The 27,246-nt window shown below is 29.7% G+C and overlaps 2 protein-coding genes across 2 annotated transcripts in view; both read left to right on the plus strand.

Moving 5' to 3' along the window:
* Positions 1-27,246, plus strand: part of LOC107454523 (extra spindle pole bodies like 1, separase) — a 313,495-nt gene that overhangs the window by 6,555 nt on the left and 279,694 nt on the right. The gene's annotated exons all lie outside the window — the stretch shown is intronic.
* Positions 17,010-17,675, plus strand: LOC107436963 (zinc finger protein 391-like). The gene has a single exon (XM_016048805.3). It carries the CDS (start codon positions 17,010-17,012, stop codon positions 17,673-17,675), a length of 666 nt encoding a protein of 221 aa, XP_015904291.2.

The following is a 27,246-nucleotide window of genomic DNA, read 5'->3' on the forward strand; positions in this document are numbered from 1 at the left end:
TCTTCAAGTTCTAGAATTCAAACTTACTATGGATTATTTCAATCTTTCTAGGATTCCTCAATTATGCTTAATAATAAGTGCAGATGATATATTTTAAGTTACGTAATCAGACACAAACATGCTTTGTGTCTGAATAAACATACTTTTTTCATTCCGACGGATTTGAATTTTTGACCCTCAAAATATAGGGTAGTGGTAATTAACTAGTGTTACGAAATCCGATACAAAAATGCACTGAATAAACTTCTTTTTTTTTGTTGATGGATTCAGATTTCGGACCCCTAAAATATATGGGGTCGCCGCATTCGGGGAAAGAGGGTACCCATAGTTCTGTCAGGAAAATGGTCTAAAACTTGAATCCTTTAATGCTAATTTCCTTTTCTACGTATTTCGCCATTTCTGAAAAACTTTCTATGCTGATTGAAAAATTTTTGCACGCAATTATGAAATTCGCTTGTCCTAAAATAATTTCATGCAAAATAGGTCTTTTAGTAAACATGATTATTTTTTATTATTTTATTTAATAACAGTCGAACCAATTTGAATCATAAAGTAAAATCATGAGTCATTTGAGCGAAATTGACCAAATAATTCCTGAGAAATCGATTTTTAAATAAGCCGTATTTTAAAAATTCGATTTCCCACAAATTATGTATTTTCCCATGTAAAATTACTTTCGTTAAAATGATGTAAAATATTACATGTCTTTCAATTCAGAATTTTTTCTGACCATTATTAAATAAAGTAATTAATACTTACAAAAGTTGTATTTTCTGTGGAATTATCTTTGGGAAAACGAATTTTTGTAATTGTGTGGAAAAATGTTTTCAATTTGCTTAGAAAGTTCTCGAGATATGGCAAAATACGCAAAAAATATAATTAACATTAAGGGTTCAAACTTTAGATCGCTCTCCTGACCAAATAATGGGAACCCTTTTTCCCAGATTGCGGTTATCCCCTATATATTTGTGGAGTCCGAAATCTAAATCCGCCGAAAAATAAATATGTTTATTCAGAGAAAGTGCGTTTTGTGTCTGAATATCGTCTGCGCTCATTAATAAGCCTATTTGAGATCACCCTCTCGAATCATTAAGATTGTGTCGTACAACGTGAAGATCCGATTATTAGATCAAAAGCTCTTCATGATGGCCCGTTTTTAATTTTGCACGCTGTATTTATTATTATCTTTATTCTGCAATTAATTTTTACTTTTTCAAAACAATTTGCTTCAGTTCGGAATCCATGCTATGTGAAATCAATCACCTTCAATGCTCTATTGTAAACAAAAAAAATATGGATCGTCTAATGATTTCTAAATGTTAGCCTAAATTGATCAAAATTATCATGAATGGAGTGAAAGCATCTGATCTCGGTGAAAGCTCCATCAATTGTTGTTCTTAATTCTTAACTATGTTACTTTGAAAGGAGTGGTTGTTGACTTCCACAAATGAATGTTTACAATCACTTAGTCGCTTCAGTAAATGTCCAAAATATAGTCTGTTCAACGAGAACTGATTGTAGAAGTAAGCATAAGGGTTGCTGTTTAATTGCCAACATTTGCCACTTCAACGGCAATTTGCCACGTCAACCTTTTAAAAAAAAGCAGTTCGTAAACCTCGAATTCAATAGGTTTTTGAAAATAGAATAAAGTAACAAAATTATTTAATTTTACGTAACATTTGAACTTCTGTAATTAATTCACAACTGTACCGAAAACAAAAATAATTATATTAAGCTACGCAAAAAAGAACAAAATTTTAAGAACTAAGAATTTCATCTTTTTCAATGAGTGAGCTGTTCCGTCCGTCCTCGTTGTTGATGTTTGAAGCCTAATTTTTTTTAACACGGAATAAAATGTCGTTCTTTTAAAGTTTGGTAAATCAGAACTATCGTTCACAGCTTTGAGTACTTTGTTTATTGTCGGAATTTCGTTACGACGGAAAAAATCATAAACTTTTCTTCTTCAGCACTTTTGTCGAAATCGTCAATGTCATCCAAAAAAGTTTTACGAGATTTAGTCCTCTTCGATGAATGCAATATCCCTTTTATATTTTTTAATAATTCTGTAAACAGAAGCTGTGCCAACTCCCGATGCAGAAGCGGCATGGTCATTCACATCAATGATTGGAACAACTGGTTTTGAATGCACTTCTGTTTTATAAATGCTCAATATTATTTACTTTTCAGCTTTACTTATGTAAGATTTCTTCTGCCGTTTTTAGGAGGACTTAAAACCATCACTTTATTTTCCATATTGCTCATGAAACACCTGCAAAAAGACACCACGGCGCGAAAGAAACAACCCTCTTAAAAATAAGATTTTTTGCTTGACTGATAGGCGCTATTTGTCATTATTCCGGCGCCAAGCAGACAACGGTATTGCGCCAAATAGCACAGCGCTTTGTTTGCTTTCACTATCAGTTCTCGTTGAACAGACTATAGGTCTAGTGAAGTGCCACTGCTCTTTGTAAAAATTGCCTGGTGTGCCCTACATCAATGTTTACTTAAGGTCGAGTGCCACTGCCCAGTCTGTATTTCACCGGTACATTGATGTTTCTCCTAATCTATCCTCAGTAGATATTAAAATAACGAATAAGTATAATAATATCAATGAATAAATTAATATCAAGTCGGATATTACAAATATTTCGGACATTCATCAAAGCGATTATGTGATTCTTGACCGGTGAAAGTCGACATTCTCTTGATTTCGGTCATTCACGGTAACAACTACACTCTTTAGGGTGAACGCTTTACTCAGTATTAATTTGAATGAACGTTCAATTTTTCGAGCTTTACAACACCTCATTCGGATAGGTATTTCACTTATGCAGTTTTTACAATGTATATAGCATTTTAGTTCCGAAATGAATCTAGAATAAGTAATTTTACAAAGAATGTGTAACTAGTAGTCATTTCTAAATTTTATTAATATCCTAACGGAAAAAAAAACGAAGTAAAATATTAAATTGTTTTAAAACAACTTTTTTAAAAACAAAGCTGAAAATTAAATGAATTGAACTTAGAAATATTTCAGATATAGAATCAAGCACATGGCAGGGAATGTTCAAAGCTTTTATTACATCCATTGCGATTGTTTTTGAGTTGTTTTAAGGCTATAAAAAAATTGATAAAACTAAGTGAATAGCACTCTGTCGTATGAGATTTCACGTGCGACGAAATCAATTGCTTTCCTCTTCAAGTTTAATAAAATGTCAGTCACTTACTATGTCATCATATCAGTCAGCTTCCATTTAAAGTCAACATGTCTGTCAGTTTCACACATACTTATAAAATTCGTTTATCAAATTCTAATTAATTAATGCAGACGATATTTTAAGTTACGAAATTAGACACAAGAACGTACCTTTTTTCCCGATGGAATCGGATTTCTGACCCCCATTATATGGGGGATCCCCCATAGTTTAGTATATTTCTTCATCATAAAAAATGTATATTCATTCAGGGAAAGTACATTTTTGTGTCTAATTTTAACTGAAAATATCATCTGCATTAATTAATTAGCATATTTGAAATCACCCCCTCGAACCATTAAGAATGAGTCTTAGAACGTGAAGATCAAAAGTCATTAGATCAAAAGTAATTTAGGGTAGTCCGTTTTTTTTTCTTTTTTGAACGCACTGCACACTAAATCATAAAACAAAATTAGTCTGCCCATCAAACATACACAAAGAGAATAGTGAGACAAATTCGCACTAGTCAAAATATAACAGAAGAGGATTGAATTTTTACGTTATAAAATGAATGAATACAGTTCTCGGAGATTAAAAAACTAAAATATAATTATCCATGTCGCCCAATTAGAAACATACATACATATTTTAACGGCGAATTTTCGTTTCTGTTGATGAATATAAGCATTGAATATAGCAAACACTCGCTAACACATTCCAGATTATGAACAAACAATTCGCGATGTTCGTTGATGTTTCTTGAATTTTAGATATTCAAAATACGCCAATATTGGTGTTTTCGAAAGCGAAAATAATTCTCGTGTGCCGTGAATGTTTGTGAGTTTGGTGTAAGATTATTTAATTTTAAGAGTTCATGACACTCTTCAATTCCTATTGGAGCACCCGATTTGGTGGTAATCCAAAACAAATTTGTTCCCTCACATTATATTTTGGGTTGTTGGAGACAACACAACAGTTTTTACAGTGCATAACTCTGATTTATAAAGCAAAGTGTCTGTATTGACCTATACTCATTATTTCTGCAATTAACATTCTCTGTGAGCGGCTTAGCCGAGAGCCTTGTCCGCAATATTTAGCAGTTCTATCGATAATATTAATGGAAACACCAAATAGTCTTCTTCTTGTAATTTAAGGAGATTTCGAGTTTTGATGGTCAATGATAATATTTTTTACTGCACACGATGTATATACACTTCATGTGTACGGCAATAAAATGTTAACGTTATATGCATGGCAATAGAGATTTAAATTGATTATACACGTCATACGCACAGCAATTGATATTTGGTTTGACGAGTATACACGTCATATGAACAGCAATTGATATTTGGTTTGACGAGTACACACGTCATACGCACAGCAATTGATATTTGGTTTGACGAGTACACACGTCATATGAACAGCAATTGATATTTGGTTTGACGAGTATACACGTTAAACCTTCTTAACGGGTTAAGTAGAGTACCATTCATCTAGGATTCAACCTTATATGCCAAATATAAAGATATTTACTCCTGTTCATAAAAAAAAACCTGTGGAAAAGCATAGTTTCTGATAATTCCTCTGATTTGGAATGGTCCTAAATTCAAAACTCATATTTCCAGTGGCTTGTATTACATGATTTCTAACATCTACCAACCACATCAAAAGTATTGTGTTATCGTTTTTATTTTTATCCTAACCCCTGAAGTGTAAGTTGAGAAGCCATCTTTGTCAGAAATTTTTGATATTAATTGCATTGAATCAAAGTAATTGGACTTGACGTCGTTACAAATGTTGTTAGCTCGCTCATCATAAAAATTAAATCAAACCATATTCTCTTGTTTCATGCCTTCCTAGAAAGTATTAAAAAAGGGAAATTAAGTTTATATATATAACACAATAAAGACAAAAAGGATTAAAGGAAAAAAGAGAAAAAATTAAGAAAATTAATAAGTTTTATTTACTTCGCATAAGCTGCAAGTATATAGAACTCATAAAATATGTTAAAAGTATCGAGAAAACATTGAAAATTATAAAGATTAATGTGAAGAGAAAAAGAAAAACTATTAAAAAAAATATTTTTTTTTAAAAATATTGAAAAAAATAATATAAAAAGCCTGAAAACAAAGTAAAAGAAAAGATATAATCTCTTCGTCAGCTATTATAATATAATCGTGCGAGCTGATGAAGAAATTATATCTTTTCATAATAATTCATTTTTCTTAAAACAAATTTTTTAAGATTACTTTATTTAATAATTCTTCTTCTTCTCTTTTCATTAATCTTTATAATTTCCCATGTTTTCTCTATATTTTTAATTTATATATATTGTATATGTTACCGGCAAAGTATGTAACGCCGGCATTGTATAGAATGCCGGATGTTTTTAGGCAAAGTATGAAATGTGAGAATTATTACATACTTTCCCTAGGCATTGTATATAATGCCTAAGCATTCTATAGAATGACAAATGCTATTTAGGCAAAGCATGAAATAAACGTCCTGATGAGGTTATTATGTAAACGATGTGCATGTTACTGTGAATGACCGAAATCGGTGAATGTTGACAATCACATAGTCGCTTTGGTGAAGGTCTGAAATATTTATTACATCCGATTTGATATTAATTTATTCATGGATATAATTGCATTTATTCGATATTTTAATACTTACTGACGATAAATTAGAAGAAACATCAGTGTTTGGAGTATCGGGCAAATATAGACCGGGCAATGGCACTTGACCTTAAAAAACATTAGTGTAGGGTATACCGGGCATATGTATACCGGGCAGTGGCACTTAACTAGTTCTAGTATGACTACACCTTTGGTGAATGTCCGAAATATATACTATGCCTAGTTAAGTGCCACTGTTCGGTATAACCTACACTGATGTTTTTTTAAGGTTCAGTGCTACTGCCCGGTATACCCTACACTAATATTTTTTTAAGATTCAGTGCCACTGCCCTGTATACCCTACACTGGTGTTTTTTTAAGGTCACGTGCCATTGCCCGGTATATATTTGCCCGATACTCCAAACACTGATGTTTCTTCTAATCTATCGTGAGTAAGTATTAAAATATCGAATAAATGTAATCTATCGTCAGTAAGTATTAAAATATCGAATAAATGTAATTATATCCACGAATANCATGTATATATATGTTACGGTGAAACACCGAAATCTGGAGAATGTCGACATTCACCGGTGAATGTCAACATTCACGTAGTCGCTTGGTGTATGTCCGAAATATTTGCTAATTTTAATACTTACTGACGATAGATTAGAAGAAACATCAGTGTTTGGAGTATCGGGCAAATATAGACCGGGCAATGGCCCTTGACCTTAAAAAACATCAATGTAGGGTATACCGGGCAAATGTATACCGGGCAGTGGCACTTAACTAGATCTAGTATGACTACACCTTTGGTAAATGTCCGAAATATATACTAGGTCTAGTTAAGTGTCACTGCCCGGTATAACCTACACTGATGTTTTTTTAAGGTTCAGTCCCACTGCTTAGTATACATTTGCCCGGTATACCCTACTTTTACACTGATATTTTTTTAAGGTTCAGTGCCACTGCCCGGTATACATTTGCCCGATATTCTAAACACTGATGTTTCTTCTAATCTATCGTGAGTAATTATTAAAATATCGAATAAATGTAATTATATCCACGAATAAATTAATATCAAATCGGATGACGTTTTGAATTTGACATTTTTGAATGACATTTTGACGAATCGGAGATGTATTTTATACTTTGCCGGTTTCTCATTTGGCATTCTATAGAGTGCCTAGGAAATGTGTGAAATATAAATCATTTCATACTTTGCCAGCTAATTTTAGGCATTCTATACAATGCCGGAAACATACATGTATATGAAGGCTGTTTTATTGTTTTTTTTATAGATGGTTTAGCAACTTATGTTATTAAAAGCACATAAAATAGCGTATTAAAACGTAATAAACGTTATTAGAAACTTAGAAAACATAGTTAAAACAGTTCACAGCTTTGTTAACATTTGAATATGAAAACAAAATTTTATTAAAAGATTGCTTGGAATTTTTTAACTTCTTGTGAATATGCGTTCCTCGCACAGGGTAAAAAAATTGCAAGTAATTATTAAATTGATATTATTTAACACTACGTAATAGTGCAGAAAACTGAAAAGCCTATACAGACACCTTCATTTTTAGTTGCCATTTTTAGTAACTTTACATTATTAGATTAATAAGAAGAAATATTTTCAAAATAAAGGGTCATCGAAAAAGAGACAGATATTTCCTATCATTCGGTAACAAAATGATGGACGCCGTCACAATCAAGCCAGTTTTTTTTTTATGAATATTCTATTACTATTTACTTAAATCATAAAGATTTACGAAACACGTAGCTGTAAGCAATAAACACGTTTTATACAGATAGTTTTCAAAATACTAATTCTATGAGCGAAGTACCGAAATTCCATTTAGATTGGTTTTACTTGTGTTGATCTGTTATAATGAATTAAAAGATAAATAATTATCACTCATTAAACACCCATTGAAACTCATTTTGAACAAATAGAGCTGTGAATTTTTACAAATCATCGATGTTATAAAAAAAAACACAATTGTTTACAAATTGTATCCAACAATGTATTATGCTAAACATATGAGAAAACTTCGTTTTTTACTCATCCCTCTAGAACAAACTAATTTTAAAAAAATAATGTTTTTTTTTTCTTCCTTTTTTCCCCTTTTTTTTTCTTTAGAATTGGAAGCTACAAAAACCCCTAACACAGTCGAAACTAAAGGACCTTAGCACAAATGATTCTGAAATTATAAGAGAAACCCAGACAAACGTTCTTTTCTTTCCTTAGCTGAAACAGATTTAATGAGTGAAAACTATCAATTTAATGATAATCGTAATACTTGAAATAAATATAGACAACGGCCTTGTCAGTGTTACAGTTACATATAGACTGCCTAGTTAAGGTCATAATCATTCTTTTAACTCTCAAATGGCTGGCTATATATTTATAAAAGTGATGTGTAGGTGTAGTAAAGTGGTTGCTCACTGCAAGACGAGACCACTTAAATCAACACTTGGTAGAAAATTGGAAAGTTTCCAGCTCGAAAACAGTATCTAGATATGGGAGAAAATGAATAACAAAGATACATAGCATCGTCGATTTAGTACAATTAGACACCTTGTAGGCATCAAATACTAAAAAAATGTTTAAAAATGCGTTTTCGTTCGCGATTACTCAAACTGTGACGTAACAAAGTGTTGTTTTATAGAAAAACAACAACTTTCATCACCAAATACATTTATTTTTAGTGTACCGTACACAAATTAAAAATACCTTAAAACTTCTTATCTAATTTTCAGATTTTATGCGAATTAATTTGAGTTAGACAACATTTTAAATTAATAAATCGGACACAAAAACGTATTAACAAGACTTTTTTTGTGTTGTTGAACGGATTTCGATTTTTACTTCTCAAAAAAACGGGGATTCTAAAAATATATGGTCCGAATTCCTTGAACAAGGCTTTTCAAAAATGCATTCGATTACGAACAAAATGTATACTTAATGTTGTCAAAGAATATCAAATAATTTTTCATATGCCTTAATATAACAAACTTTAACTGACACTTCTCAGTACAAGTACAGAAACAAATAGATTCATAGGTATAAAAGCAAATTTAAAAATAAAATTTTATCCGTTTGTATGACAGACAAAGAAAAACAATTTATAACTTTTTTTAAATAGTTTTACTAAAAAAAAAAAGTTTAACTAAAAGAAAAAGAAAAAAAAAACAAGAGAGAGAGAGAGAGAGAAAGAAAGGAAGAAACTCCATTCGTTGTTATCGCTTAATAAAAACTTATTTGAAACTTTTTTTAAAATATATTTACCTAGTACTATTATTAATTTTCTTAAAAATTGCTTTTACATAAAGAAATATAAGATAAACTATAAAAATAACTACAGCGCATATGCAAATGTATACTTAAAAATTACGGCTGAAAAATATTTTTTTATGAATCGTTACCCAAAAAAGCACACCCAGGATCATAAACATATATTCCTTCGAGAGTTATAATTTACAACCCCCTCCCCTGTCCGCTCTGCTCCCCAGCCCCCGTGTTTGTCTCTAATTGTTTTTTGGTTAAAAAAAGGACATTTCGTTTATTTTAATTTAATGTTGAAAAAATGTTAGTCGTAACGAGATGAAATTAATCAAAAATAATTAAAATTAATTTTAAAATTAGTTAAATGTACTTAAATTATAATATTTAAACTTAGAAATGCAGACTATGCGAAACAATAAGATATAATTTTACTAGTTAACAATCTATAACCTTATATTATATAAACAGTTCCAACTGAAAACAGTTTTTATCTTTCTTTAATTCTTTAAGCATTTATTTCGATTAAAATGTTAATATTTACCTTTCGCAATGTCTATCTCTCATATTCTTTTCTTTTCTTTTTTTTCTTTTCTTTTTTTTTTTCTTTTTTTTTTTGGCTACTTTTGACATGTCAAGTGGGTAGCTAATAAAACGAAGATCTCGAGAGAGTTAAATTTTTCAACGAAAAATTGTTGCAAAGAAAAAATATAAGTTGTTGGAAAGAAAATTCATAATTCATAAATTCTCATAAATTGTTGCAAAGAAAAAATATAAAATATAATGCAGAAGTTATTATTGAAAACTAAATATATTATTTAATTTATAATGAATGATGGAATGTTTGATTGATTCATGAATTTAATGGGATAATCGAAATTATATTAGATATGTCACAATAATAATATTTTAAATTAAAATAGAAAGGGAACGAAATTGTATTNACAATCTTAAAATAAAATGGAAGTGTCTAAATTGTATATGACACATAATTTTAAAAAAATGTTGTAAGAGCTAATCATTAAAGTAAGCTATACAATTAATAAACAAATTAACAAAGGATAACCAAAAAAAAACAAATATATCAAAAACAAATTAACAAAGAATAACAACAAAAATTAAGCTAACAATTAATAATTAGCAAAAAAAACTAGTTAACAAGAAATCACAAAAAAATAACAGTTAATGCAAAAAAAACTAACAGTTAATAACTTTAGAAAACAAGCTAACAATTAATAACTAGCAAAAAAATAAATAACTGTTACTAACTAATAAAAAATTGGTCGAAAGAAATAATTAATCCCCTAATAAACGTGCTTTTGTAGTACATATTATTTTATTTCACATTCAAAATTATTATCACAAACTGTTTAACACAGTGTAAAATAGGTAATTAAACAAATTTTAATCTAATTTTTTTCATTGTGTGCCGTCAAATTTCGAAATCGTTAAAAGTGTGCCGCAACGAAGAAAAGGTTGAGAATCACTGCCTTAATATAACAAACTTTAACTGACACTTCTGAGTACAAGTACAGAAACAAATAGATTCATAGGTATAAAAGCAAATTTTAAAATAAAATTTTATCCGTTTGTATGACAGACAAAAAAAATTATAACTTTTTTTAAATAGTTTTACTAAAAAAAAAAAATAATAATAAAAAAAACGAGAGAGAGAGAAGGAAAATGAAAGGAAGAAACTCCAGTTGTTGTTATCGCTTGATAAAAACTTATTTGAAACTTTTTTAAATTATATTTACCTGCTATATGTATAATTAATTTTCTTAAAAATTGCTTTTGCATAAAAAAATATAAGATAAACAATAAAAATAACTACAGCATATATAAATGTATACTTAAAAATACGACTGAAAGATATTTTTTTATGAATCGTTACCCAAGAAAGCACACCCAGGATCATAAACATATATTCCTTCTAGGGTTATAATTTACAACCTCCCCCCCCCTGTCCGCTCTGCTCCCCAGCCCCCGTGTTTGTCTCGAATTGTTTTTTGGTAAAAAAAAAAAGGACATTTCGTTTATTTTAATTTAATGTTAAAAAAATATTAGTCGTAACGAGATGAAATTAATCAAAAATAATTAAAATTAATTTTAAAATTAATTAAATGTACTTGAAATATAATATTTAAACTTAGAAATGCAGACTATGCGAAACAATAAGATATAATTTTACTAGTTAACAATCTATAACCTTATATTGTATAAACAGTTCCAACTGAAAACAGTTTTTATATTTCTTTAAGCATTTATTTCGATTAAAATGTTAATATTTACATTTCGCAATGTCTATCTCTCATATTCTTTTCTTTTCTTTTTTTTTTTTTGGCCACTTTTGACATGTCAAGTGGGTAGCTAATAAAACGAAGATCTCGAGAGAGTTAAATTTTTCAACGAAAAATTTTTGCAAAGAAAAAATATAAATTGTTGGAAAGAAAATTCATAATTCATAAATTCTCATAAATTGTTGCAAAGAAAAAATATAAAATATAATGCAGATGTTATTATTGAAAACTAAATATATTATTTAATTTATAATGAATGATGGAATGTTTGATTGATTCATGAATTTAATGGGATAATCGAAATTATATTAGATATGTCACAATAATAATATTTTAAATTAAAATAGAAAGGGAACGAAATTGTATTTGTCTCTTTTAATTTACAATAATAACATCTACATTATATTTTACATTATTTATTTGTAACATATGGTGCCGTGACCAGGATTGAAAGGCGAACAGAAAGTTAAGATTCTTTTAAGGAAAAAAAAGTTCAATGTTTGCCTGTCAAAATATATTTAATACATTCATAATTAAATTAAGAAAAAAAATCTCTTAATTTACGAAAAATCACTTGAAAATTTTGAGTAGAAAAAACTCAAATTCTTATAAAATTATAGGTAAATAAAGGTTTAAAAAAATTTTAGGAAAAGTTTTAAATAAAGGGTCAATTAAAACATTTTCATAAAGTGTAACTGTGAAAATTATTTTAAGCAACAAAAAAAAAGAACAAATCCCGTGAAAAAAAATGAAAATATAATTGTTATAAATAACAAACAAACTGGAATTTTGAAAAGAATTCAATGCAGATTAATCCATGTGGTATATTTCACTAAAAATTAAGCAGTTAAAACTGTTTTAACAAATTATCGAATGTAATTTTTAATTTTTTTTTATAGTTATTTCTGAGCATTTTTCTACCCATAAAGACGACTGGAATTGAGCTGAGGCTCTTAACTCCTTCGTTTTCTCTGATAATATTTGCTTTAACATTTGTTGTAATGAAAAGCCTGGAATGAGTTTCAACTAATTCTGTTACATAACAGAGGACCCTCTTGGAGAAACACAAGCCCGCTTCAAAACCGTAGATTTCGAACCTAGTTGAGGTAAATATTTACATTTTGGCAGTTACCTCGGCTTACAGTTAATTTAACGTTAATTTTCTAGTTGGCCATTTCAAGTTTCCAAGTCATATAGCTTTTGCTTAGCTAAACAAAATGCAACGTCCCAAAAGGTGGCAGCTTTGCATACGATTTTTTAATTTAGAGAGCTATTCTTTCTAACTTCACTAAAATCCAAAGCCAAATCATTAATTATGCCTTAAATTTTAAGGGTTTAAAAGCTACCTGAATTAACTTGATAAGATGTCACCCAAAAATGTTTGACCACTTGAAAAGTCAACTTTTGATGAACAGAGAAATATAGAAATGTACGTTCTGCTTAGTAACAAAAATTTGGCAAATTAGATACATTATTTAATTTTCATTGAATTTGCAAAAATTAAATAAATTATTTAATTAGAAAAATTAGTAGTGTGTATTATACATCTACACTAACATAGAATTATCTTTTAGAAACGATCACCAACTCCACATACAGTGCACTCCCGATTATCCGAGTTAATCACCGGGACAGGTCACATGGACAATCGAAAAACACGGATAATCCGAAAATTCCTTTTTATTAAATCAAAAATGAACATCAGTACAAAAAATATAAAAACTACTTACATTTGCATGCTGTATAACATCAAACTAGGAATTTAACATTTACTGTTTAGAAAAATGTGTAATGCGTCTTTGCTTCTGCTGTTTGTTCATCTCTTGCCGTATATTGACACATATTTTACGTACCGTAGTAATGTCACCGTAATCAAATCCTCGTTCTCCCATATAATCAATCCTAATAAAGTTTACACAGATTTTAGAGCAGTAGAGTCAGGAATTGTATTTCCCTCATATATTACATTTTCTGCATCATCACTATTTGATTTAACAACACAGTTAGTAACAATTTACTCATCTATTAAATACTGGAAGTCACGCTCACATACATCACTTAGAAACCAATTTTCCTCATCAAGAAACCTTCGATTTCTTTTCCTTGTTCAAAAATACTGTTATCATATTCTTCAATATCTGAAGAAGATTGTTCATCAAGCGATCTTTCTCCACGATCGTGATAACGATTTTACCTTTGACCATGATATTCCATATACTGCATCCAATAATGAATATTGATTTAAAAAATTTGGTAGTGTTATAACTTCATGAATCACTATTGCTGCGATTATTATCAATAAAAATATTAGATTCATATTCTGTTAATAAATGGCGAGACTGATTTGAAAGATATATTTTACATGCATCATAATCTTGAAAATGTTTCTTTTTAAAAAAAAAATTTGCGACTCCGAAAGGAGCACGGATAAACCGCAAACCGGATAAACCGCAAACCGGATAATCCGCGCACGGATAATCGAGTGTGTACTGTATTTAGTTCATTATATTAATTAGTTAACCCGAAATTTCACACGCAATGTTATCTACTCATCATGCATGATTGATTTAGTAAAACTTTTCCCCAACAGTCCACTGTAGACCAGGGGTGTCCAAAATTTACTGATCATCGGCTTAATCATGATAATGTGTTCAGCATTGCGCATAAGCTGCCTTTACTTCCCAGGCAAGCTGGTATCCATTTATAAGAAGTTGTGTGAGCCTTAAGCAGCCACTGGGGAACGAACTTCAGTTTTTCGCAATGACAGTTTAGTTTTTTAACCAGTTTTTTTGTAATATTTGTATCATCACTTGTGTGAACATTGTTATAACATTCTGTTATTTTGAAGAATATGATGTAATTATAAAAATTTTGTTCTGAAATTTTCTCTTTTGCACACCGCACTAAAAAGATACTTTTACCCTCTCTTGACGTCAATGTTGGATACAAAAATTAAAAGAACAATTACGTGACTATTACGATGAAATACCATATTTCACATACTTTTGATAAATATTTAAGAAAGAAAAAAAAATTATTGAAACTAATAAGCGATATTTTAAATCTACTATGATTGAAAATTATGTTAAACTTTAAACACTGTAAAAAAAGTGATTTTTTTTCTTTTTTTTTGTAAATTTGATATTGTAAAATTATTTAAGCTTCAAAAATCAGAACTAGTTGTAGGGGAAAAGATAATAATACACGTAGCTTAGTTTGAAAGAAATATTCAAAGAAAACACTGAAACATTAGATTCACAATTGGTTTTAAACTTACGATATCACAATTTGTTTTGTTGTGAAGAAGGAAGAAAAACGCGTGAACTGCAAAGGAAGATAAGATACTGAACATTCTTAAAACCTTAGACCAATTGATATTACATCTTACATCGTCATTGAAGGATTAATTCACGTCTAGTTAGTCTTGAGAGAGGATGTCTATTTTTTGAGGGCTAAAAACATGTGATCATTTTAGAAGCTTCATATTTTTTGTTGTTGTTTTCATATTATTTAGTAGATTACAAACTTCCTTTCTGCATTTCCAATGAGTAAGATTACCAGACGTTCTCAAATCTTGAGAACAGTTTTCAAATTTCAATGATTGATTTCAAAAAGTCCTTATAAAACTTGAGGACAGAAAATTTTTTGCACGTGTTCTCAAATACGCTTGAATTTCTCAGGGAGCATATAATATTTTTATATGCAGCATTAGAAGCATGTGAAGCATTAGAAAAATCAGTAACGCGTATGTTCTCTATACAAAATAGTTTTGTCTTACGGAGAATACAAACTAAACGCAAAAACACACCATGCTGAACTGAGGGATGAAAATCCCATACTCGTCTTAAAATAATCTCAACAAAAAATAAATACATTTTAATAGAGATGTCTAGTCTGACGTCATTTCACTTACCTGTCCACAGGCAATCCATCAATGATCAATCAGTTACAGAAAGCTAACAATATTTTTGGCATGCGATGCTACCTTTATTTGAGATGGGAACCCCAATCGTCCGAGCTCCGCAGTGGAGTGATCGTAAAGACACGGTTCTCAGTAAAACACAGAAGTCAAGCATCACTGGTTGCTGTCAGTGAATGAGCATGGGACCACTCCGTACTGTGAAGTGCTCGACTTCTCGAGCAGGTCGTCAGACTAGCAAAGTGGGGGAGCCATCCCCTCTGCAGCGGATCGAAGTTGTGTTGTTATGTTTTCGTATCATCCTCAGGAATGAATCCCAGACAGTCGTCAATAGCTCATTGTGCAGCTCTAGTGCGACGTAAATAGAGTAACTACCTGCCGAATCAACCAGCAATTAATTACTACAATTGATTTATTTATTACCCTCAAGTGATGTAGTTTATCCTCTGACAAGGACATTTTTATAATCATATACTCACTCATTTTGCATGCGTTCAAAAACAGAATATTACATGCTCGTTATATTACTTAATTATTTAACTTTAATAATTCTCAACCTGATATTTTTTGAAAAATATCTTTGTTCATATGATTTATATTTCCATAAATATATGCGTGTCTTTAAATCGCAAAGTTTTTCGAGGACACTCCGATGATTTGTTCCCAAATCGGGGCTTATAAATCTAGTCACCTTACCAATGAGCCCTGATTTCCACTAGTTTTAAATGTTTTTTTTATTACTTGTACTTACTTCCCCTTTCTGCTTCAAATATTAATGCATTTGAGGCAGAACCTAAACCGAATATATATAAAATATTTGCGCCCCTATTAATTAAACATTTATTTTAAACTAGATATACCAATTTAACCCAGGTTCGTATAAATAAATATATATTCAGAATTCTTGTAATTTGCTCTCGCAATGCTCGTAATTCTCAAAAATATTTTTTAAAAGTTACACCTCGTTCTCTTTTAGAACTTTGTTCAATGAAATTTTCAGTTCCGCATAGTTTCCTTACTTAAAATTCTTTGATCAATTTGAAAATAAAGACAGAAACCAACTTACCTCCTTCTAATATGACTCTCCACATACTTATAAAGCATGCAAAGTGTTGCCATAGGTAGAGACTTCCGCTTTACGCCTCCTGTAGCCCATTTCAAGATTTCAAAGGAGAATATTCTAATTAGCATTTTTTATGAAATAATTCCCTAGTTGTAGAAGAAAAAGCATTTTCATATTATAATCTTTTGAAGTTTGAAATAAATCAGCAAATTTTTAATCATAGAAAATTCTCTTTATTTAAACATAGTGTTTATTTAAACATAATATTAGCAAAAAACAAATAAACTCTCCATGTGAGAAGACCTCTCTTGTTGGCAAAGTAAATTTCCACTAGAGGACGCTCAAAGACTAGGGTTGAATAATAATTAGCAGACAACTGTTAAATAACTGTTAACCATAACATAATATTTTTCAGTCACTTCTACTTTCAATTCTCTGTTTTTACCCGCTTCTTACTCGTTGTTCTGCTTGTATCATTTATTTCTGTCAAATTTTAATTAATTTCAATAATCAAATTTTATTTTATCTAATTTATCTATCCATTCATTTCCATATCTTACCTTGTGTGCGTTGTGAAAGTTTTTAATTTCGTTGACAATGTTCCTTGACTGACAGAAGTTCGTATTATGGATAGCAAAGCAAATAGCAACAGTAAAAAGAAACCATTTGAGTGTAAGACATGCGGCAAATTCTTTCCGAATTCACAGGGTTTAAAAGCTCATTCTTACACTCACACAAATGACAAACCCCATGTGTGTGATATATGCACAAGAAGTTTTGTTAGTCCGCTCTATTTAAGTAGACACCAAAAAATTCATTCGAATCAGAAACCTCATGAATGTAAGGTTTGCTTGAAAAGGTTTCTCCGGAAGGATTATTTAAAAAGCCATTACTTAAGTCACTCTCAAGTAAAACCTCATAAATGTGACACTTGTGGTAAAGCTTTTGCTGAAAAAGGTACTTTAAATAAACATTATCGAACTCATACCAAAATAAAACCTTACGTCTGTGACATCTGTCAAAAAGCATTCAGTAGGAATGCCAGTTTGAGACTGCATTATCGCGTTCACACAAAAGAAAAACCTTATGAGTGTGAAGAATGTGGAAAGTGTTTTAACAGATTGTGGGGCCTTAAAATTCATTCTTATTCACATTCCCAAAAAAATCAATTTGTTTGTATTTTATGTAATAAGCAATTTTCTCAAAAGTGCAACTTCGATGCACACTTAAAAACACATAAAAAAAGTGCTGATTTGGAAGATGGCGAGGACGAAAGACTGAATATTGTTTAAGAAAATTTTACTTTGCTTGAGATTTAGCAAATTTTAGTCTAATTAATTTTTAAGCAATATTTTTTCTTTTTTAATCTGCTTTTTTGAAGAGATTTCTTTACGTTTTCTTTTTTTTTTCTAATGAAATAATTTATTTATTTGTTTGGTATTGGAGAATTATGAAGATAATTTTATAATTAATTTTTTTTTATCCTGTAAAATAACTTGTGATCATCTGAAAATTTTGATTACTTTTACAAGCTATCAAAAATGGTTATACTATTTACAATTTAATTCATCTAACTGAGAATTATTATATTATACTTCAAAAAAATTTGATTTAGTTAATTTGTAAGGTATGAAATATGTTGGTTTTGTTTAACATTTCTATTAACTCTATTAGTTCAAAGAATATTTATAAATATTATTACTGACTTATTTTTAATTTTTGCTAGAAAAATAAGACCTTGTTTTTTAAAGGATGAATAAATATATTAAGATTTCTATGGGTGAAAAATACTGTATGGCTCCGTAGTTTTTTATTTATATTATGTTACCTATTTAAAATATTTTCTATACTTTGGGATTAATCCTGATTATTCATAATTAAATTTTAGGCAAGGTTTAGGACAAAATAGTTTAAAATGTCTTGTCCATAACTATCTTAAACCATAACAAACCCTTTTGAAACTTTTATATTTAAATGAATTATCTGAAAATTGTTATCTTTATAATACTTAAGTGCAGGATGTATAAAATGCGAACTTGCACTTTATAATTAATAAAATTCTAATCTTTGAGACACTCTTTACTGTCAAATAATATTTTATTTGAATCAATAATTATATATTTATTTTATCTGTAAAATGCTAAGATTAAGAAATGTAGCAAACTAATGCTTTATTGTTATTTAAATTCAAATTAATGTTTATATGTTAACAATTGAGAGATTAGATAAAATTGATCATTTGAATTACAAAAATTTGTTTAATAAAAAATATGTTTTAGTGGTATAAGATTTTTTTATATTGTAAACTTTTTTCATTTCCATTTATCGATGTGTAAAAGAAATATAAAATGTATCTATGTTATTTAGGGGTGATCAGCCTGCAAAAGCTTCTTAACACAAGAATTTTTTTTTAAAAAATTAAGACATTATTGCTTCTTTGAGTCAATAATTTTTGACTTGCTCAATTTTCACAGATACCGTTGTAAATCTATGTTGTTTATTTATTGCTTTTTCAGCAAATGTTGCTATGTAATTTTGCATGGTTTAAAAAAAACCCACATGTTTTCAATACGATACAGGAGTTTTGAATTTGAGTGAACATATAATTTTGAATTGAGTAGACTTGCTTTATATTCTCAGATTTCATTATAGATCCAATTGTTTTTCGACACTTATAGTTACTAATTTCTATATGGTTTTTAAATCCATTTAACACAATACAGGCCTAGTTTTCAGCAGTTAGTGCTATGCATTCCTGGGATGATTTAAAAAATTTTATTATGATAGATGGAATTTAAATTCCTTATTTAAATAATTACTTATTGATGTGCTTTATTCATTTGGATTTCACTTTTAAATTCAGTGTTTTTTATCATTTTACGTATTTCCCTCTTTGTAATTATTGCTATGCTTTTCCATGTGATTTTGATGAACCTATTATTTTAACTTACAATGTTAGTACATTTTTTTTGGTGCTCAATTCATCTTAAATCCAAGTTATCTTTCAAAGGCTTTCTGGGCAGTTAGTGATATGCATTTCTAAGTGGTATTTAAAATCCCGATATTTTAGTGTGAAAAATTTCAAAAGTAGAAGAAAATGGGAATTTATAAACTTATATGTGCTTTTGTTTCAATATTGTTTTCAATTTATTTATATATATTATAAGATATGCTGTAAGAAAACATTTTTCTGGGAAAAATAAGCACTCGAAGATAAGTTTTAATGAGATTTTGAATTTGAAAAGTAAATTAGCTTTACAAATGCATTTATTTAAATTTTTCAAAGCACGAAATTGGCATTTGAGTTTCTGAAATTTTGTTTCAGTTATATGGTGCATACAGGGCCGGATAAACCTATAGGCACACTAGGCACGTGCCTAGGGCCTGCGAAAAAATTAGGAGAAAAAAAATTGTTGACAAAAGTAATTTAGCTTTAAAAACAAGTGTATTTTGCACAAAATTATGAAGATACAAATAAAAATATAATATTTTTCGGTAATAAATTATTTTGCATAATCTTATGATCTAATATAATACTTTTTTGCGATTTTTGGATTCAACGAAATCTTGTATTATGCTGTCGAATTCCAAACTACGCAAAATGTCGTATTCAAATTAAAATCCATACTAATAACAATGTAAAAAAAAATATGCAAGAAAATTTTAGCATATATTTTGAAAAGAGGGGAGGAGTGGGGGAAGGACAGGGAGGGCCCAAAAACGGCTGTGCCTAGGGCCTACGAAAGGTATAATCCGGCTCTGGGTGCATATCTCTGAATAAATATACATAATTGTTCCCTTATCTGGACTATTCCAAGGTAACTTACGTTACATTCGCATAAACTTTATTGCACTGAGAACTTAGAAGCAAACAAATAATACTAATACACGTATTAAAATAAAATGATTTCTTAAAATTACAACCAAAACCAAAAGGAACCTATTTAAAATAATTATCATTTTTTAATTTAAACAGTGTTAAAACCTAAAATTAGTGTGGTAACCTACGTTACCAAAAAAGGAATGGCATAAATTTGCAATATGCTTGAGGGCAAAATTCTGTTCTTATACAAATGTTATATGATTAAGATTATATGAATCATTTTTCTGACATGATATGTTTAAATATTTCTTATGCCTGGATTAACAATTTTATTTCAAGAGTTAAATGAACTTTTTTAAATGGGTAACTTAGGTTACGAAATTCACTTTGTATCAAACTTTTATTCCAACGATGTACAAATGCGAATTAAGATATTTAAACAGTATAGTGCAAGGGAGAAAAGGTATACATGAAGTAAATTCAGAAACTTTTGATTTACACACTTGATTCACACATTACTATGCAAACTTATAATGTCCTGTTATTAACTAGTACTGAGGGCTCAATTCTTTTATCCATGTTTTCTTACTGATAGTATATTTCTCTTTTTTCTGGCCATTTCCAATAGATTCCCAGAGTAGCAATTACATTGACTTTAAATTCTTGACCTTCAATAGACATTACCAAACCAGGAAATAGCATGTCATTGTATCTAACCATATACCAATCCTCGACTTTTATCTTGGATTCATCATTTTGTTTTTCAACATCTTTCACTAAATAAAACCCTTCTGGTAGGCCTTCTTGTACTCTTAAATGGTGAATCTGCTTAATGTTATTAATCTGTGGAGCTTATTTAAGAATAGACTAGACAAATGTAACTTTTTCAGACGCTTCTTAATATCTCCCGATTTCTAACACATTTATTTTTATTAAATGCTCTTGTGTTGCTGCCACAAACTCAGAGGCATTGGTGGCAATAGTTTTTCTTCTCAATACGACATTTTCAAACTCTTTTTAAAAGATCCAATCGTCCCATCAACAGGACCTTTGCTGTGTGACATGGCAAAATAATTCCACATCAATTTTTTCCCATGATGAAGCTCAAGAACAGGTAAGACCGAAGCTATATATCAATTCTTGAACTGGCAGCTTGGCTCATCTGACCAGATGTGAATATTCTTTATATCCTCCAGCAAATTTTCCAAAATGCAATCCATGTATGGCACTACCGCTTTTTTAGTGTGATCTAAATCATCACTTCCATTGTATGATGCTTTTCGAAGTACCATCATAATATGGTGAAAAATACTGACTTGCTTCTTTGCCCAGTGTGCACTTTGCTCCTCGTCTTAGTATTCACATGAATAATTTTCTACAAAATCTACTTGAATGATTGCAGTGTTCTTATCGAATGATGGTTATGTCGCAGCTTGGACTTCTGTAAGCAAGCGCTTATTCACGCTTGGTTTTAACATGGTTTCGAAACTGTGGCTTCATGTTCTTTGTATTTAGACAAATCTTCTGAATTTCCTTCTTCTAACATTTTTTTCAGTTGGCCATGCATACCAGTTCAAACCATTTAGGTTTTCTTTTTGGGTTATTTTGTTTAGTGAATCTTCAAGTTGATGGGAACAAGTTTCACATTCTCCCGACCAGCACTCATCTATTTTTTCTGAACATAAAAATAAATTTCTATGGAACATTATGGAATTTGCTGAAGGCTTCGGTACCCAACCCGAAGTTTTTGTGATGCTTACAAAGACAAACATTTCTTGGAAGTTTGCTACTAAGCAAGACATGCTTTGGACGGAGAATTTAGTTTTTCCAATTTTGCATTCCGAATTTTCTTCTATAAACATTTGGTGCATTTCTCGAACTGAATGAAGAAGGTGCCGTGCTTGTACTTTTCGCTACAGTTGGTGTCTCTAATTATAGCAACATCCTTAACTCCTGGGCTTGTCGAGAGATTCATGGAATTTTTGCACTTTCTCCATTGTTTCTAAAGTTAATGATGAGGAATGTCTGCTCTCATTTCCTGCAGGGGTAATATTTGCTTCATCTTCTTGAGCTACAAATGTGTCATACAGTTTTTTCTTTTTCGTTTTAATGGAGAATTTGGTATGACCCCATTCACTTTACTTGTAGCTTTTCCAAAAGTATTCATACTTGCATATGCTTTGGGGGAATCAGGTGTGCTTGTAACAGATTGAATTTTGTTTTTCTTCATTTTTTCTCTGAATTTTGCTACTCTTTTGCTTGCATTTTTCCCTTTTTTTCTTTTTCCTTTTCTGTTTTTTTTTTTTTTATTTGTGCGTGTGTGTTCTGATAAAGTAAGTTTTTTAATTTCATTTTCTTTTCTCTCAATTTTCTAACCACATCTAGCATCCTTTTCCCTATTATCTTCATATCTCCCTTCCTCCAACTTCTTTGCAGCTGTCGGTGGCATTTTTTATCTATAAACTTGAGAAAGAAATTCCAATTTTAAAACTGAAGTTTTTTGTGCCATAAGAACCAATTTTGAAAGCATATGAATGCCAACTCCCAATTAATTAACTTTAAGCAAAGATTTTCTTAAAAATTAATATCTTAAGTCAGTGTTTATTTATTTAAACTTTGGTATTGTAACTGGATACATCTTATTTAGTTTATATGCCAATTTTCAAGAGAAATAGACTCATTTCACATTGGTAACTGAGATTACATGCATGTCAGTATCTTATGTTACACATATTGAATAGTGCACAAAACAATAAGTAATATTCAAAAAGAAAACTGTTGCTGCTTATGTAGTGTTAGCCTCTGAGAAAGAAAAAATGTTATTCTTACTTTTGTATCACTTGTTCTTTTTTACACATAAAAAATTTTCCTCCTTTTTTGGTAACTTACGTTAGATGCATTAATGCTAGCTTTAAATTTATATAATTAAGTGAATTTAGCAACAAAAATTATTCTAGCACTGCACAATATTTCTATTAAGTGTAATAAACAATATTTATTCTTTGGAACATTTTGAAAGGAAGATAATGTTGTTATACTGATTTTCAAAATCTGACCATGTTCTTCTCCCAAATCAGAACAAGCAAATGCCAATGTTCAGTAGGTTGCCAACACTAAAAAACTAAATTCTCAACAACAAAAAATTTATTATAAATTATCAAACTTCAAACCTTTATAATTCAGAAAACATCCAAAATAATAACATTATTCTTATTTTAATTTTTCCCTTTTTCTTGTAATATGTATGCACCAGTGAAACCTACAGGAACGACCACCTCTGTTTACTACCATTTTGGGAGGCATGAAATTTTCTCCCTAGACCTTATATTGAAGAAAACCTTTAGGAGAGACCATTAAAACCTCTTCGACCAGGCAAACATCTGCAACAATGCGGGAAAAGATCAAATAAGGAAACGCGAAAAAATATCCCATGAAAAATATTTAAATGAGGCTCTTATTTAGAGAGCTCTTTTTGACAATACAACCTCATGTTGCAGTCAGAGTACACTAAAGACAATGTAAGAGTTAAAAGTCAAATTAGAAAAAAAAAATTCAATGTAATTAAGTGCAAACTTTAAAAAAAAGTGTAATTGTTTATTTATTTAAAATAGCTTGATCATTCACAATTGGTAAATTTGTTTTCACGCATAATTATATCAATTTTGATAATTTTTAAAGACACTGAATTTTATTCATAGAGCTGTCTTTTTATGACACCAACAGTAGTGTCATTTCCGCATCAGGAAAATGACCCTGACCAAAATTGAAATCATTTGGGGAAAATCTACCTTCTCTAACAATTTTGAAGTATGAAAGTAATCTCTAAGAACGACCAACCTCCATCAATCATTTTACTATGCAACGAAGAGTACTCGCTCACAAGAGGTTTCACTGTATATGGCTAACTTTAAGTTTTATCCATTTGGCTATATTTTTCAGTATGTACTGTTACCTTCTATTTATATTTAGTATTTATAAGTATGCATATAAATATACTTGAAAAAACCCACTTATCTTCGAGCAATTGAGTCTTTTCATGAAAAACTCTTGAACTGGTTTTTCTCCTAAAAACCCAGGTTTTTTGTTAACCCAGCTGCTATGCCCTAAAAAGGTGCTTGTACATTTTTTGTCACCTATTTTTGTATATATTAGTATTTTCAAATTTAGATCTATGTATTTATAATAACATTACATAGTATTTTTATGAATGATTTTATTTATATCCAGTAATGTAAAAGCTATAATTTTTAAAGAGTTTTTGAAGAAAATATTTCACATTTTTGAACAAATGACAAAATAAATACAAATCTTTTTTTTTTTCCCCTAACAAAATATTTTTTAATATTGCATTATTTATGCAAAAGTGTAATTTCATAATCTACATCTTGAATGTTAATGAATTTGTTAATTTTATTAGATATTAAATATTTTCCATTTCATTAGTATAATAGCCTTGTTTTTATATGTCTCATTATGCAGGGTGCGTACAGACTCCTTATACTCCTTGGAAATGAAAAAGTCTCCAAGGAGTACTTGGAGCTACTTTGATTTCGAAATTAGTCCTTAGAAACTCCTTAGATTATTGTATTGCATGGATGACCTTACTAAGTCTGCTGATGAACTTGCTGTCCAAGCAGGGAAACTAAATGATGAATATGACTTATCTGTCAAAATCTAATAGTTTAAGAAAAACTTTAAAACCCAAAAATTGAATTGCAAGAGCTAGAAGAAAAAAAATAACAGCAAATAATTTTAATTTTACATGTTAAAGCTAACTTGATTAATAATTTACTGTGATTATTATTATTATTATTATTATTTTTTTTTTTTTGTATAAAATGCCTTAGATTTTCTTATGTATTCAAATTTAAAAATGTAAGATTGGTAGGTTTTTATGTTAATCTTTAACATCTGTACTTTAACAAGATTTCTTAAAATATCTGAAATTGAAAAATGTATTTAAGTGTAGAAGTGATAACTTTATTTATTTTTCTTGGCAAAGTCAAAATTTTTTTCAAAAGGGCTGGAAAAAAATATGTAAAATATACTTTTTTGCAAGTTCCTTATAATAACTACTTTTTAATTTTTTTAATAAACAAAAACTGTCTAGTTATTTTATACACAAAGTTTTTAAATTTAAAATTTTGGACTCCTTAAAATTTTGAATTTCTTCTTCTGATCTCTGCATGAACCCTGATTATGCGTATAATGGCTACTTATAAATTTTGATGAATTAAATCAAAAATTATTTTTTAATTATTAAAAACCTACAATATTAATTTAATTGAGTATTAAATTTTGTGTATAAAATATCAACAGTGTAATATTTATAGAATTTTATCCAATTAATAAAAGAACTAGAAAATTTAATCTTTGTCTACTATTAGTTGTTCCAATTGCTATTAATTATCTTATTTCTAATTCTTTTTTAAGTTAATAAAACTGCTAAAATAACCCTATCTCTTTTATTTTGTCGAGTTAATTTGTGTATAAAAAAATGTTCCCATATTTAAACTGGGTGTTTACTTTTTTTTTTAAGTAAACACGGGAGTCACGTTTCTGTGGTACTCCAGTGATTTTCTGTTTTTATTGAATTTTTTGTGTTGTATCTTTTGTGTGTTCTGATTTTTCGTTTAATTAATAATTTAATTCGTTTGTCTATGTGAAAGAAAGCTTTTCTTCTGACTACTGGTTTTAATAATTCAGTTTCCCTCAGGGGGTTTACTATTTATTAGTAAACACGGGTGTCACAATCCCGAGGTACCCCAGTGATTTTTTTTTTATTTAGCGCAGATGTTTGTCTCTTGTAGAATTTTACAAAAAGTTGCATGTTATTAAAGAAAAGAAAATTATTTCTTGACACTCATTTCCATGAAGGATTTATTTTTTTAAGATATTCTACTTAAGTATTACATTTGTCCTACAGTATTTCTGTGGTCTTGCTCGGTCTACGGATGCTCATCTGGTATCGCAAACCACTGTCATTTCCAACTCGTGCTGGCACAGAGCAGCAGGCAAGTTTCGGTGATGCGTAATAAACAGTAAACATCACTCCGAAATCTGAGGCTGGCTTCACCGGCATTAGCGGCTCAATGCTTTTTTTTTTTTTTGTTGAAATTTCTAAGATTGGCGTGATTTTTTATTTAATGATTTTTCTTTCTCATTTGATGTTCCTCTCTCCAAATTTGAATTCTATGCAACTTCAAGACAGAAACTAACGTACTTCCTCCTCTTGTGAATATCCACACGCAAATGGTGAACGCATGTTTAGTGTTGCCATGCAAAAGTTTTAACGTGTGGAAAAAAATAAACTATCTCTTACAAAACCTTGAACAAAAACTTTGCTTGCAAGCCAGGGATCGTAAATATCATATTTTCAAAAATATCCGATATTTTGATATATATTCTGATTTTTGTTTTATATTTAGTACAGTTGACTCGCGTTATAACGACCCCATCGGGACTGCCCCAATCTGGTCGTTATATCAAATGGTCGCTATATCAAAATGAGCAAATTNCTTTTTTGTTAGGAATTGTTTTTCAGACATTATATACAAATTTAAAGCATAAAACAATTCATTTTATATAAATTCTAAATTCCTAATGTTAATTGTAATTAGTAAATTTATAATTTTTATAAAGTAAAACATTAGAAATTTTTTTTAAAATAAAACAGGTTCTACAAAATCTTTTGCAATCACCAAAATACAAGACTTTATTTTACTTTTACTAAGTTTTAAAGCACATTTTTTCTTTATTTCTTGTTAAAATATTTGAACATAAAAGTAAGTCTTTCTGCCTTTACAGTCCCTAATGTACTGAATAAATCCAAAACTAGAGAATATTCTCTCTAACCCAGCTGTGGAAGGAGAGGCAATTAGTAGTTGTTCAGGAAGATTTGTTATTCTGACTTTTAATGGTTCCTCTAACTTGATAGTTTTCCACCAAACTGTGGGTTCCACCTTGAGAAAGTAATCTTCGAACTTGAAGCCTGGAAAAGGGCTCTTTTTGGCCAAAAAATTCATAGCCATAGATAAAAT

The sequence above is a fragment of the Parasteatoda tepidariorum genome, chromosome 10, assembly GCF_043381705.1.
Source record: "Parasteatoda tepidariorum isolate YZ-2023 chromosome 10, CAS_Ptep_4.0, whole genome shotgun sequence".
NCBI classification, from domain to species: Eukaryota; Metazoa; Arthropoda; class Arachnida; order Araneae; family Theridiidae; genus Parasteatoda; species Parasteatoda tepidariorum.

Bases quoted from the DNA above. Each gene is read 5' to 3' on its own strand.
- LOC107436963 (XM_016048805.3), top strand. From the start codon at position 17,010: ATGGATAGCAAAGCAAATAGCAACAGTAAAAAGAAACCATTTGAGTGT.